The following is a 15,078-nucleotide window of genomic DNA, read 5'->3' as shown; positions in this document are numbered from 1 at the left end:
ACCCGCAGAGTGTGGATTTGAATCAGTGCATTTACTTTTACCCAGCATGCATTGTTTGAAAACCTCTACACAGACTAGTTTGTGTAGGATGAAGAACTTTTGTTGTAAAATGCTGTTTAGCAGCACTTCAGTCTGTCCAACCTCTGTCTGTGGACATGTTGCTCTGGTGCCTGTTTGTGGGAAAATACCACATGGTGTGTGGTTATAAACTGGAATTGACAACAGTGGCTAACCTGTTGGTTTTCTGATAGCTCTTGGTTTTCTGACTTGGTTATTGGAACACTATTAACTCAGGTGTGACTTCGTTCCCAGCTCTGACTTCTGAGAGTCCTAAGTCTTTCTTTTCCTTAGAATGAAAACCTTGGTTATTATGTGGTTGTGTTTTGTGTGCAGAAGTAAGATATATATATATATATTTAATCATCATTGAAATGCATTTCACTAAAACACTTAATATGTGGCCCAACAGAAGAACCTGACCAAGTCCTCTGAGGGATTCTGTTTTTTGAGTCTCCTCCACCTGAGTCATTTGGAAAGTCTAAATTGCATCTAAGTGTAAAGCTGTTTAGCTGAATGCAGCATCAGTGGGACACATGGACGTTAAACACAGTAGGAAATACTGAATATGGAAAGCGGAAGCCACGGTGCGCTGGGGCCATAAGTCTCGTCATTTCTGCCCTAAGCCTTAAAATGTCACTTCAGAATGAACTCCGTACAAGCCTCACTGACTCCACACCTTCCTCTGACCCCCCCCATTCTACAACTAATAAATGGTCTTCTTACAGGAAAATGATTAGGCCTACATGGAATACTTTCAGTACATGCGGCTCAGAAACAACCACAAGGCTGTAATGGTTCAGACATTTCATCTCTAACGACATCTCAAACAAGTCAACCAGATCTGCCTTAATATTTACAGAGGGGAAGTTTTGACTCCTATTTTTGGCAGGTTTGTCAATGATTAGCTGTAGGTGGAAATGAGCAAGCTGCAGGCTAAAGGAAGGTCAGTAAGCAAGACAAATGTCAGAACGCAAAGAAAAAGACCCATTAACAGACTATATTGCATTGTTTAAATGCATGAAAACGTTGTTTAATAATATACAGTGTAGTAGGTCAGCCTCTTTAGCAGAAGTTAACTTCTTAAGCACTGTCACAGGGACTGCTCGCTTCTTGGTCTCCTCCCTGAACAAGGCCTGAGTCCAGTAAGCAGCCTGCTGGTCATAGACTTCTTCCATGTCACTGTGCTCCTGGGGACACTCAGAGCTTTAGAACTGGTTTGATCCCCTGGTCCTGATCTGTGTCTGAGTACAGTCTAATCACAGAACCTGCAGAGAGTTCCTGGACTTCAGGTCCTGGTTTCTGTCCTGACCTGCAGTGTAAACTGTGGGCCCTTAGATACACACACTCATATATTTATAGAGAGAGTATCCTTGTGAATGTGTGTTAGAATCCTTTTCACACTTTAAAAAGTGTAAAATTATCAGGTCACCTGTTATTTTTGGTTTTATTCAGGTGACTCTTCTCTTACTGTTCCCCTCCAAAACAACCGGGGCCCTTGGACAGATCCCAGGAGGACTCTGTGAAGCGTGTCTGCCGTTCTTCAATTCGGCTGCTCACCACAAGCTAATGAGTTACATTATCAGTGGGTAAAAGGTGAATGTTTCGGTGAAACTCCTAACGTTTCATTGAAAAGTTGAACGACGTTCTGCTCAAGCAGCCGGTTAATGACAGACAGCTGAGGATTCCTCCAGCTGCGTGGGGCTGACCCGCTAATCTGTGGACTTCAGGAGGTGCTGGCACAGCGTTGACAGGATGACACAAATGAGCATCTCTCTCTGTCTTGTCGTTTATCAGGTGCCACATTCTCCGACGGCACCACGAAGCTGGACGTCGGAAATGAGCCAGAGGCATGATACAGTTATCGCCTCCCATTATTGACTGGTCTAAAGTGAACTATGGTGTCCAGTGAGGAAACCACAAAATTACTAATTATTAAATTATTAATGGGCTTTTTCTCTTTAAGTCCTGTTCTGGTTATAAGACCTTTAATTCATAGAATCAATCCTTCCTTATTTGTGCCATGCTTTCTTACATAAAAAGGAAATGTAACAAAATACTGTCTTAGTTTGCTTTATTTTGTTATAGATAGATGGATCTGTAGATATTTTAATGGTGAGATCGGTGACATGTTGTCAGCTGATGCGTTACTGATAAACAATATGAGTCAGGTGATGGTTGATTTTGTGACGAGACTCTCTGATGAATCGGTTTTTGAATCACTTTCTTCCACTTGTTTACTGTTCATTAAACCCGGCGGCGGAAAGACTTTAATGAATTTACTCAGGTATTGGGCTTAAGTACAGCTTTGAGTTATAAGATTTGATGTGTCAGTGTGTAAACATCGCTGAAGCTGCAGCGGGTAAAGTTGGAGCTGATGTTAACTACCCTGTGTACTGCCAGGTGGATTAATCTTTAATAATACATCATAGTTTATAAGTAAATTCTGTGTAGTTCTGAGAATTGATCTGAATGGGTATCACACTATAGTATTTACTATTATATGAGTACAGTATTGCCCTACAGTACACATAGGAAGTAACATAAATAAATGTTTATGTGACTTACATTTTCTCTAAGTACTGTACTTAAGTACAATTCTGAGGTATTTGTACTTGAGTATTTCCATTTTGTGCTACTTTTTGCTTGGACATCACTACATTTTAGACCCAAATCTTGTAGTTTATACTGCACTACTACTTATTACTATATCTGAGTACTTCTTCCACCACTGATTTACAAATAGATTAGAGTAATCCTAGAACCACAAGTTTTACAGAACAAAAAAAAAAAACTACAATTAGTAGACATTCTGTAAATTCAGTCATTTTTGAGTACAAAGAGTAGTATTTCTGGGGGTTCCTCTGGGGACCACTGCTGTGTACTCTGATATACAGTACTGACGTCAGTGTGTTTGACTCTCATTTGACTTCCCTGTCTCAATCAGTGCTTATGTTCTAATTAAGGCCTTTAATGGAGGGGAACCTGTGTGAGAGGGGATTGCACATTCTTCCTCTCAGTGGCCGGCGAGCAGTCTAAATGTCAGCCACATGAAAACCAGTATATTGCATGGCTCAGTCCTTCTGAAGCTGTTAAAACCTGCTGGCTATTACAGAACACACTGTCTGTTGTAAAGTAGTGCCGCTAGCTGTCGTCAACAGGGAGCTCTCAGTGTCATTGTTCCAAACACACTCATTTTATTTCAAATTCAACTCAAAGCACAAAAATGAGAGCTCGCACACCCAAATCAGTGGGCACCCTGATCTTGCAGAGGAGAAATCCCCCCCCCCAACCTTGTAGATATTGACTCAAGTACCACTTGCTGATAGTTCTGGGCTTTGTGATTTTAGCACAGAATTTTCATTGTAATGGATTTTGTGACTGCGACATCGATGCTTTTGGTAAACTTCAACAGTTTGTGATCCGATCGCATTTTGATTACATCTGTCTGATACTATCACATCTGTCTCTGCGTTAAAGGACCAACATGGGCCGATTGTTTCCATAAAAAAAAAAAAAACCCATGTGGATCAGTCACTGCTGCCCTGAGGCCTCAGCCAATTTCGTGTGATAGCTCTCCAGTCGAGAAGCTGCTGAAATGTCAATTATCCCTCATCCACCTCCGCGCAGAGCACTCAGCTTCTCAGGGTCCAGGCTAATCGCTCATCATTTACCCCTGGTCCCCGTCTGGGTGGTGGCAGGGTGATGAGGGGGTGGCACAGGAGGAGAGTGGGAGGGAGCAAGAGCACAAACAACAAGAGAAGTACAGACACACACGCACACACACACACACACACACACACACACACACACACACACACACACACACACCAAATTTTAGATTAATCTTAATTTTCAGTGGCTCCACTGAGAGTCCATCCTCTGGGCTTCGCAGGTGCACGTTATCAGCCTCTGTAGAGTGTTTTCAGGTATGAGATAAAGAGACGTGACAGCAGAGGTGCCTTCAAGCAGCAACAGGAGCAGAGAAGGATGTAGGCAAAGCATGACCTTCATTCATTCAGCGCAAAGAAACTGCAGCTCTGCGCCAACACATCAAACATGAATAACAAGGTTTAAAACTCGATGGAGGTGGAGCTCATTTTACTTTCATGCAACAGGCTGTAGCTCACGTCCCACTACAGACCGACAACTAATATTCCAGTCTAGTCTGTAGAAAGAAATGAATTTATCGTTGGCCATAATCCGGGCTTTTCCAGAATTGTCCAGCGTCACATTCTGGCTGCTGGTACCAAGACAGACTGACTATAAAGGAAGAAGGTGTTTCTTTCTGCCGAATAGAGCTCGGGCCGTTTAGTAAAGCTGTTTGGCAACCAGCCACACAGTGTGCTGTAACACTTCTCAATTCACAGCTGCACTAAAAAGAATTCAAACAAGAACAAACAAAACAAGGAACTTTTAAAGTGCTGAAAGTAAAAAAAACACACAAAAAAAAACATAATGTGGAGGTAAAAATACTGATTATTACTTTTTATTATAGAATGCCAACTCCATGTCAGAATAAAATGTGTTCATTGCTTTAACATTACAGCTGGTAAAGGTTAACATTAGCTCCACCTTTACCAGCTGTAACATTAAAGTGATGAACACAATAATGCATCAATAATTAGAATCCAATAATATCAGATACATTCATGTGAAATGGGCCATTCTGCACAATGACTACTTTTACTTTGGATACTTCAAGTACATTTGGATGTTGGTACTTTTGGACTTTTATTGCAGAAACATTTGTAATGCAGGACGTTTACTTGGAACTAAGGATTATTACATTGTGGTTTTCCTCTGACTGCAGTAAATTCATTGTAATTAAATTCCTTTCCTTGTCCATGCAGGCTGTAAAGCTCCCTGAGGCCAATCTGTGATATGATGGTATATAAATACAATCTGACATGGCTTGAAGTACAGTACTCGAGTAAATGTACTTTCTTGAATTGATCTTGACTCTCAGTAAAAAGCTGCAGAGCTTTCCAGTCGCGTCTGCGGCTTCTAAGGACTTGGAGCGGTGAACGCTTCCAGCCTGCGCTCCCACGTGGACGAGCATTAGTCACACCTCGTTAATTTTCGCGGACCTCGTGACGGAATCAGGTCGTGTATAAAGACAACACCTGCCTGCAGCTGCAGAGCCAGACCGAGGAACAGGACCGGACCGAGTCTGTGCAGAAGAACCTCTTTAAAATCCCGAGAACGGAAAATGAGCCCGAACCTGTCCGCGTGCTGTTTGACTCTGCTGTTACTGCTCAGTGTCGCTGCAGCCAAACCCGTGTCTGACCTGCAGGTAAGTTTACCTGGTGTCACATGTACTGAAATGTCTCTGTGTTGCCTTCACTGCACAGGAAAATGAAGTAATGAAAACGTTGCGTGTTTTTTCCAGCAGAGTCTGAAGCAGCTTTTAGAAGAGGAGCTCAACACCGCGCCGTTTTATTCCTCCTCCTCCGAAGAGGAGGAGGCGGCAGTGGAAGTGGATGGGAAGGATGGAAACGCAGACAAATCGGTGTTCGGGGCTCCGGAGCAGCAGCCCTGGGTCTCCTCTGACCCCAGCAACTCAGCGCTGGGGGCTAAAGAACACGTCCTGGCGCGTCTCATCAAAGACCTCATGAGGACCTCCAAGCGCTCCTGGAACCGGTACAAGAAGGGGGGGCTGCGCAGCTGCTTCGGTGTCCGGTTGGAGAGGATCGGCTCCTTCAGCGGGCTGGGATGCTAAAGGTACGAACTGTACTGTAGTAATATTCATTCATATAGGGGTCATGCGTACAGGACGCACCTGTACACTGCAGTTCCCAGTATCTCCTGCGAATAGTGGTATTTCAGGAAGAGGTCATTATAACTATAGTTCTAACCACAACCAGCATTAACCCGCCGTGTCTCTGCTCTGTCCACAGGTGAGCTGCACATCAGTGGGACCTTGACCGACCCGGAGCTTCTCAGCCCCACAGTGGCACTTTAAAGGGCGCGCACTTCAGTCTCTCCTGCAGAGCTCTGGTTTCTTTTTCATATGTGAGCTGTTAAATAATAAATTATTGTAAATCTATTTATTATTTTGTATTATTTGCTTGTTGGATGAAGTAGACTGTATTCTAGTAAAATAATTATTTTGCATAATAGCTGAGTCTGTGATTGAATTTCTTTCTGGAGGCACAGTCGAATAAACCGGTGTGTGAAATGGGAAATATTTTATTTTAATTTAATTAATTTTCAGGCTTTTTCTCGTCAGTTTTTTTTTCTTTTCTGTTTGGGGTTTGACAATAACCAAGTTTGCTGCTGCTGATATTTTAATCACATATTACAGTCTACCGTGGCTTCAATAAAAACAAAACGGAACCAGCGACATGATCGACAAGTTGCTGTGGTCATGAAAGGAAAGGGGGCAGCGGACCAGCGGGAGGGACAACAGGTGCGCAGTCTCTGGGGATGTTAAAAATCCACTTGTCCTTTTAATCCTCAGATGAACAAATATATAAAACCCAAACCGCAGTTCAGTGTGTGTGGCATCTGGGTTTGACAACATGTCTAGATCTGTGTTAATCCTGTAGAGCTGAACGGAAGAACCGCAGTGGCCAACTTTTACGCGTGTGCGTAAAACTCCTTTTAAGCGCGATCACGTCTCATTTACTCACCGTCTGGTTCGCCGTCCTGCAACTGGCCCCTCATCACACACATTTCACACTTTTACAGCATAAAACGAATCAGTTTTACGATTCTGCTTATGTTATTCCAGAGGGAGATGCTGTGTGTTTTTTTACTTCACTACAATTATCTGACAGCTGGTACTAAATCATATCACACTGCACAAGATTAAATAAGAAAGCTCTCTCCGTGACGGTCTCTTGTCATGTTTCAGTTGTTTACATGCAGCTTCAGCAAAGACACATTTTCCTCTGAATTGGTCAATTTTGCCCATTTTGCCCATTGATTTACACTTAGTGACTCAAAATAAACCAGTGCTGGGGGCAGTTATACTTTCATACGAGCGCACCACTTGGCTGATGGACTTCCGGTTTTATAGGGTTTAAGATCAATATGATTTGGGAGAATTAATTAATTACACTTCTCAGTCAGTGAGCTGTTTCTTTCAGTGGGTTTTACAGTATTTTACAGTTTTATACTGTGGCTTAGTGGTTAGCACTGTGTGGAGTTTGCATGTTCTCCCTGTACTTGCATGGGTTTTCTCCAGGTACTCTGGTTTCCTCCCACAGTCCAAAAACATGTATGTCAGGTTGATTGGTGACTCTAAATTGCCCATAGGAGTGAGTGTGAGTGTGTGAGGTTGTTTGTCTCTATGTGGCCCTGTGATGGACTGGTGACCTGTCCAGGGTGTCCCCCCTGCCTTTGACCCAAAGAGAGCTGGGATAGGCTCCAGCAGATCCCTGTGACCCTGACTAGGAATAAGTGGGTATAGATAATGGATGGATGGTTTTACAGCTGCTAGAAACCTTCATGTTGAGGCTGAGCCAAAACTGAGCTGAAAGAGGCTAAAAAAGTTACTGATAATTCTCTTTGGGTTTCTTACTACAGGTAGCACATTTTGCTTTTTTTTTTTTTTTTTTTTGGTAACCATAACCCAAAAGTCACTGCCCGCCAGAGAGCAGCATCCTGAGGCCTTGTGGGAAATGTCTCCAGCTCCCTTTGGCACAATGAAAGTCTGATGCTGCATCAGAAGCGACACAGACTTTACCCTTCATTATCAACACAAGAGGTTGTGTCGTAGAGCTGTTCTGGAAGAACAGATTTAAGTATTTGATGATTAAATCCCAAAACAGCGCAGTGGTTTGTAGGATTCAGATAGGACTGGGAAGTTTTCACAGCGACAGAAATATAGTGCTCCCATTACCAAGTAAACAACCAGGAATGCATGGTTGCATCGTACGTGATTGACCAACAAGGTGCATTGCCAGATAATGTCACATCGTGTTGCAGAGAAGTTGACACAGATCCAACTTTCTTTCTGTACATCGCTGCATCCTATTTGCAGAACCTTCCATGGTGCCAGCCCCCACTGCATAACACATTTCCCTAGTTCAAGTGAATGAGAATTGCTGTTTTTTTTTTTTTTCACGTCTGTGCGAATACGGCCTAAATTTGGTTCCTCCCACTGAAGGCTGCTCTCTCGAACCAGCCGGCTACCCCACCACAATCACGTACACCCCTCAGTTTAGTAACACTGTCACTGCCTGCTGGTTTACTACTTCCCGGAGCTGAGTGACAACAATGTCCCATGTAGAGTGGGGTTGGGGTAACAAAGTAGCTTATGGAAGCAGCTATGTCATATGAATGCTTCATATCTAAGAGACAACGCTTTAAAAGGAGCAGTTTCCGATAGCTCCTGTTATCAGAATCAGGTGTCAGGAATGCCAGCTCAATTCCTGGCATACCTACATGTCCAGCTTTAAGTATAAAAGAGCAGAGGGTGCAGCCGTGGACTCCACCATCAACAGAGTAGACGAAGAAGACAAACAGCATCATCCATTCACTGATAGGATTCACAGAGAAACATGTATCTGTCCTTCATTCCTCTTTGCAGCCTCCTCATCGTAAACATGCAGCTGATCAACACATATCCCGTCAGCACCGGCTTGACTGACACTGACATGGACATCTTAAAGGTGAGTGTCCCCCAGGACTCCACTGTAGGTCCCACTGGGAATTTTTAGGAAATCTGCAGCAACAAAACAGGATTTTTATTTATTCACCATTTCTTAACGTTTTCATGCACATATTTCCCTCTGTGGTGATATGTGATTTAACGGGACTTGTGATCTGGATCAGTGGTTACTGAAGATAGATGGGTGCTCTAAGTGAATGATAATTTAGAATCTTTTACTTAATGTTTTTTGGACCTTCACTCTAACAAAAGATGCTTCCACTGGTCTTAAGATCTGGTGCATCACAACGGGCTACCATAAACGTCTAAGATCCAGTCCACTAAGTGTATATCCTGAATGCCATCATTTAATATTGACTTAATGTTGATTTCTAATCCTTAAACCTAACCCAGTTTTTGTTTGAATGCTGCAGGTGCTTCTTCACAGATTAGAGGAGTCCATTTCAGAGCAGACTGATACGGACCAGCGAGTCCCCGTGGAGACGGATGGTCCGGACAGCGTGGAAGTAGAGGAGCCCCAGACTGGGCTGGATGTGGCAGCGATCAGGGAGTTTCTCTCAGCCAAGAACCTGAAGAGCGTCCGAAACGACCCGTTCAAGAAGTCGTCTGGCTGCTTTGGTCGACGGATGGACAGGATAGGCTCCATGAGCTCGCTGGGGTGCAACACTGTTGGCAGATTCAGTAAGTTACACCTACAGCAGCTCTAGGGTGAATTGCATGTTCTTTAAAATGTCTTCATTCTGATATTATTATATATTTCCACTAGTTTACTGTGCCACAAACACACACACACACACAAATTAGCATCATTATTTAAGCGAAAAATAAACTATTATTTGTTGTTTCTCTTGCAGATCCGAAGTAAAGATGAAGTCTTACCATCTAAATTCTGGAACTGCAACGTCTCTACCATAATATATTTTTATGTCAATGTTATTTATTTACTAATATTTATTAAAAATTATTTGTGGCTTATGAGTATTTATTTAAATTTGATGTAAGATTGTTATGTACTGTTGAATACTTTAATAAATGTTTACAGCAGCAAAACATTGAACAGTGGTTTGCTTAAGCACACACAGACACACACGACACATTCTGATGTGAACAAATAGAAAAATTTTAAAGCAGCATTTCTGGACTTACCCAGTGAAACAACAAAAGGACATTGAGGGAGCAGCGGGAGGATTATGGTTTTATGTGACTACATCATGGTTACTAATCCGTGATGCTGGGTTACTTTGACGGCTGGTGGTTTTATCAGGAATTACATGGAGCAATTGGATTTTAATTTTTGTCTCTTTACTTTCACTACACGTGAAGACAGACTGAGCTGATTAGTGCACCGCAGCCAAATTTAATGTGACGTACAGAAAAAAAACACCTGATTAAAACAACTAAATAATAAATTTGACAACATTTCAAGAAAATCTTTTGAATGCATTAAGATCTAATCATTTAAAGTATAAATATGGTTTTAAAGACATTTTGATGAAGAATTTATGTTTTCTAAAAGGCAGGTAGGTCATGTAACATCATCTTCAATTCAAAGTGCTGGCACAGACACATGGCCATTTACTTTCTGCAGTAGGTGCAGAATCAGTTTATCCTTTTCCAGGAATCAGAACCAAGAGGTCAGAGTACATCACTGGCAGGGAGCAGGCAGGTTCTGCTAAAGGCAAAAATTTGGTTCAGGTGGATTTCAAAACGACTGGTGACCTGTCCAGGGTGTACCCCTGCCTTTCACCCGAGAGAGAGCTGGGATAGGCTCCAGCAGATCCCCCTGACCCTGGCTTTCAGGAAAAAGTAACAGGCACAGGTGAAAATAATCAGGGGGATACTGACAGGGTTGAATTTGAAACAATAAGGGATGAATCAAGAAACAGGAAGTGCTACAAAATAAAAGCATGGGACAGGAGGCGAGTTGGGAATCATGACAGGGAGCTTTAGAAGAATTTCGTAGGTGTATTTTTTGGAAAGAAACAATCAAGGCAGTTTGAGTCTTTATGCTATGTTAACCTAACTGCTTCCCTGTTCCAGCATCAACACTGAACAACGCCATGGTATCAAACTACTGAGCTCCCTCTCAGCAAAAAGGAGCTCAGTGTATTTTCCAACATGTCAAACCATTGCTTTAGCATTCCTATTGTTCGTATAAATATTTTTACATCTTACTGGGCTGATTTGTGGTCTGCTAGCATTCAATTAAAGCTTTAGCCAAAAATAACTGATGCTTTAAAAATACCGAAAACCTCATTAACCCCACCTGTCAAGAAGAAATGGACCTCAAATCCAAACCGATACGGAAATAAATTGAATCAGCTGTCATAAAAGTCTTAGGTACTTTAAATGTCCTGCATGGTCAACATTTGGTGTTGTTTCTGTCCTCTAAACTAAACACTATCGTCTCCCTGTAGCCCAGTAGCAGCAGTTTTAACCTACTATGGTATTTTTCAGTCTGAGGAGCATAGCCGGTGTGAAGTGTTTGCAAGGTGAATGGTGCATTCCTGTCAATACACATCATGTCTGAGCTCAGAGCTCCAAGATGGTTCCCGAGGTCATGCCACTGCTGGCTGGTAAACGTGATGATACACAGACACATATTTACTGTACACAAACACACACACACGTCACCTACCACCAAGCACCACTTACATGGACATCTGACCCCTGCCTTATCATGCAGAGGTGTCAGAATGCTCTTGAGATGGTCTACAAAATGATGAGCCACTGACACTGACTGTCTGTTGCATGCGTGTGCGCATGTGTGTGTGTATGTGTGTGTTTGCATGTATATAAAATCCTGCAGTGTGGGCTGTAGTGTGAGTAGCAGCAGCAGCAGAAGAATAACATGAGCATTGTGTTCCTGTGGGGCCTGCTGGCCCTACTGTGTCAGCACACACTGGTTGACGGTCACATACTGGGAAGGGCGTCTTCGACCAGTGACCTGGCTCAGCTGAAGGTAAGAAACCGTGTCACCTTTTTAGTCATCACACCTCATTGTCTAAACATTGCACTTTGGAAGGTCACGTGTTTTAGTCATCATTTTCCAGTATTTCTCTACCACAACTTAATATCTACCAGTCGGGTTAGTGGGATGATATTTAAAGCTTCACGTCGGGGAATAGAGTTGTAACATTTTATTTTATTTGGTCTGTAATTTTTTTAAGCTTCTTTCCACCATAGAAATAGTTTGAAAAACCTGTTAACAGTGAGGATAAAATCAAGATTAACAGATTTAATCTAATGTCAGGGGGAAAAAACTTAATGTGTTGTGTTTTTTCCACTTAGATTTTTTTATGCACGAATTTAAATGCACATAAAACAGGTAGATGTAAACACACTCCCTGTGTTAGTAGTTCATCTACGACACTGAGTACATTATTAATAAATAAACTTCCTGTCAAAGTCCTATTCAATGCACCGACCCAGGTATACTTGCTCACAAGTGGAGGTCAAAGTTCAACCTTTAAACGTTCTTATTCTAGCAACTTCTAAAAAACACGATTTCCCACAAGCCCACGTTCACTAAAGGAGTTGTGTTTTTCAGTAGCGTGTGTTTCCTGTAACTCAAACATACTGGCAGAATGCGTGACCAGTTTGGGTTGTGAGAGTAAAGCCATCTTCACCTCTCCACACCAGTCTTTACTGGAGCGCTTTGAGGAAGCACTGACTGAAGCAGCCCAGGAGGAGAACTCTGAAGCGGATTATGAAGAGACAAACCAAGAGAGTGCACGCAACCAGGCAGGTCAAGAATGGAGCCTGGACCAGGAGGGGGACCAAGAACCTTTGATACCAGAAAGATCTCAACCAACAGTACAGGGCCAGAGCAGGGCCACCAGTCAGAGGAGCCGCCTGCAGGACCTGCTGATGGCCGCCAGGAAACGGTCCTCCAGCTGCTTTGGAGCCAGGATGGATCGAATAGGAAACGCCAGCGGCCTGGGATGTAACAGTGGAAGAGGTAAAAGTGTCAGAAGGAAATCAGATTAGAGTTTAGGTAAAAGACATGAAAGCATGATGCACAACATGTGTTTGCTGGTTAGGTGGTCTGATTTATATATGGCAGTAATATATGATAGTGACTTATAATTCAGTATAAAGACGATATGTGAAAACAATAAGTAAATAAATAAAAAACCTGCATGTTAGGCATGCCAATAGAGTCCATAAACAACAGTTTATCCATAAACAGATCCAGCAGCCCTTTAGAGGGCTAGGCTAAACATGTCCTGACTGCAGCTCTGCATGTGACACACAGACATGGGACTGAGATCGATCCAAACATCTCACTCTCAGAAAAAAATTCAAAAATAACCACAGTCACTAGAAGCTGCCACCATGAAATAAAAACACGTTGTTTACAATTCAGCGTTGCTCCTACACCGGTTGTTTATAACAAATGTTCCTTTTTGTGTTCGTGTCTTTTTCCCATCAGGGTAGTCTGAAGTTTGCTGGGACACATGTTGGATCTGTTTTATCTCCAAGACACAACCACAGAGATTGGAAGTGTATGATTCTGCATTAGGGACAGTTCAACTGTGCATCTGCTGTACAGCATGTTTTACCTACTGTAACATCAACAGTCTAACGAAAATAAGACAATTATATAATTGCATGTGGGATGTTAACAAAGATAAATCTTTTTTTTTTCATATGAAGAATTGAGTCACTAGTCCGCCGTGCGACACTGAAGGTTGTCGTCATCTCTGCACGCCAGTAGTCGGAAACTCTGCAAACCCAAATCAGTGCCCTGAGTCTGTCTGACTGTGTCCATATCTGCTACTTTAGCTGATCCTGCTGCTGTCTCCTGATTTCATGGAGCACAGTCACCAGACATCAGCCACAGTCACCTCATTTTCTGACACAAGTTGAATGGACAGCTGAATTATATGAACACAGTCAGTTGAAATTCATTTTTCTTCTTTTAGCGATGGCAGTGTCACACTGTAGCTTATCTCTACTGAAATAAGTAAAAAGCAGTAAAATATTGTAAAGCTCTGCTCCTGAACTGACCATGGCCCATGTAGATTTCCTGCTGTTGCTGCACAGTTTCTGATTAATTATTGTGTTTATTTATGGTTTGTAATAACATCCATATCGCTTGTATAATACATAACATTTTATGCCAGTGCAGCAATTTATTCTGAATCAAAACATTAGATTTTGTAGATTGTTTGCTGTTATGGCTCAATAAACAATAGGGAATTAAAAAAGTTAATTAAAATGTAAATAAAAAAATTAAATATTCAGTTTTTTATTTACATTTTAATTCTTTTTTTTTAATATATACCAGCTTCAGCAGATCCCTGTCACCCTAATTAGGAATAAGCAGGTATAGATAATGGATGAATGAATGAATATTCCAGTAACATCACATTGCTGGAATAGCCTCCAGTCTCCATGTAACCCTGAACAACCAGGTGTGTAAGAATGGAAACTAATTGGACAATTGAACAACCAGGTGTGTAAGAATGGAAACTAATTGGACTTATTTCTTTCAACTTCCTATCAAATAAAAATAGTTTGTGGAGAAAGTGATTCATGAAAGAAATAAGGCTGATTCACCTGTTCACCTGAAATAAGGCCAATTCACCCGTTGTCTAATTGCATTTGACAGGCAGCAAGAAGAAGACGTCACTGTGGTTTATGACAAAGTACCTGTCACACTCCTCTGTCCAGTTAGATTACAGAGACCATGGAGCTCAATTAGTCTCTGGTAATAATAAACCAAGTGAGGCGTTTTACCCACATGGCAGCAGCCAGACTATCACCTGCTGAGGTAAAGAAGCTCATACCAACCTCAGGCCATTTTTCACAACATTGTGTTTGTCTTTGGAAAGCAGCAGGACAGAGCGCAGTGCTGAGGGTGGCTGCTGATGCCGGTGTTAACAGCCTGATCCAGGTGATAAGGACAGGTGCAGGTTTCTTTTCCACTGTGGATCACGCTGACACGAGCACTGACTGGGTGCCCGGGTGCATTGAGAGCTACGTCCCCTGGCTGGACTAATGTGGAAAACTTGGAACTGGGCTTTAGAGATCTATCAGAGTAGATACCCAGCAAGAACATGCACCAGCTGTCAAGACCGCTCGGTCTAAAATGAGAGTGAACCTGGCAGACTGGTGGGAGTAAGTGTCAAACGCATTACTAAGTAAGTTCTGTGCATTACATCTTGAGCACAGAGGAACCTAACCAGACTAGAACTCTAAAACCCTACAGGCCGCTACAGCACTGCACCCCAGGTGTTAGAATAAACACTGTATGGGTGATGTTGTTAATGTTGAATCTGTGCTCACCTTCTGCTGACTTTACACCGAATCAGTGTGGCTCCTGTATGCTCTGCACAGAAGCAGTTAATGACACCACAGAGCTATCAAAGTGAGCAGAGGGGGCAGCAGTGTTG

General features: G+C 42.4%; 3 protein-coding genes across 4 annotated transcripts; all 3 read left to right on the top strand.

The window, feature by feature from the left end:
- The first annotated feature begins 2,169 nt into the window (after positions 1 to 2,169).
- nppb (natriuretic peptide B) lies at positions 2,170 to 9,542 on the top strand. The gene is made up of 4 exons (XM_026331637.1): positions 2,170 to 2,181; positions 8,553 to 8,678; positions 9,091 to 9,358; positions 9,532 to 9,542. The coding sequence occupies exons 1-4, from the start codon at positions 2,170 to 2,172 to the stop codon at positions 9,540 to 9,542; spliced, it is 417 nt and encodes a 138-aa protein (XP_026187422.1).
- On the top strand, positions 5,186 to 6,179 carry nppal (natriuretic peptide A-like). Of its 2 annotated transcripts, none has more exons than XM_026332791.2 (3): positions 5,186 to 5,353; positions 5,453 to 5,781; positions 5,958 to 6,179. In XM_026332791.2, the coding sequence occupies exons 1-2, from the start codon at positions 5,270 to 5,272 to the stop codon at positions 5,777 to 5,779; spliced, it is 411 nt and encodes a 136-aa protein (XP_026188576.1). In that variant the 5' UTR covers positions 5,186 to 5,269; the 3' UTR covers positions 5,780 to 5,781; positions 5,958 to 6,179. The 2 variants fall into 2 exon arrangements, with proteins under 2 accessions (XP_026188576.1, XP_026188575.1); XM_026332790.2 differs by having other exon boundaries at positions 5,450 to 5,781.
- A 1,986-nt stretch (positions 9,543 to 11,528) lies between the features above and the next one.
- On the top strand, positions 11,529 to 13,117 carry nppa (natriuretic peptide A). Its single transcript, XM_026331636.1, has 3 exons — positions 11,529 to 11,639; positions 12,320 to 12,638; positions 13,113 to 13,117. The coding sequence occupies exons 1-3, from the start codon at positions 11,529 to 11,531 to the stop codon at positions 13,115 to 13,117; spliced, it is 435 nt and encodes a 144-aa protein (XP_026187421.1).
- Positions 13,118 to 15,078: the final 1,961 nt, after the last annotated feature.

Source organism: Mastacembelus armatus, chromosome 7 (assembly GCF_900324485.2).
Source record: "Mastacembelus armatus chromosome 7, fMasArm1.2, whole genome shotgun sequence".
Lineage (NCBI taxonomy): Eukaryota > Metazoa > Chordata > Actinopteri > Synbranchiformes > Mastacembelidae > Mastacembelus > Mastacembelus armatus.
This window is presented reverse-complemented; position numbering and strand designations above follow the sequence as displayed.

Bases quoted from the DNA above. Each gene is read 5' to 3' on its own strand.
- nppa (XM_026331636.1), top strand. From the start codon at position 11,529: ATGAGCATTGTGTTCCTGTGGGGCCTGCTGGCCCTACTGTGTCAGCAC. The intron at 11,640-12,319 runs GTAAGAAACCGT...TCTCCACACCAG, and splicing joins GTGACCTGGCTCAGCTGAAG to TCTTTACTGGAGCGCTTTGA.
- nppb (XM_026331637.1), top strand. The intron at 8,679-9,090 runs GTGAGTGTCCCC...TGAATGCTGCAG, and splicing joins CTGACATGGACATCTTAAAG to GTGCTTCTTCACAGATTAGA.
- nppal (XM_026332790.2), top strand. From the start codon at position 5,270: ATGAGCCCGAACCTGTCCGCGTGCTGTTTGACTCTGCTGTTACTGCTC. The intron at 5,354-5,449 runs GTAAGTTTACCT...TGTTTTTTCCAG, and splicing joins AACCCGTGTCTGACCTGCAG to CAGAGTCTGAAGCAGCTTTT.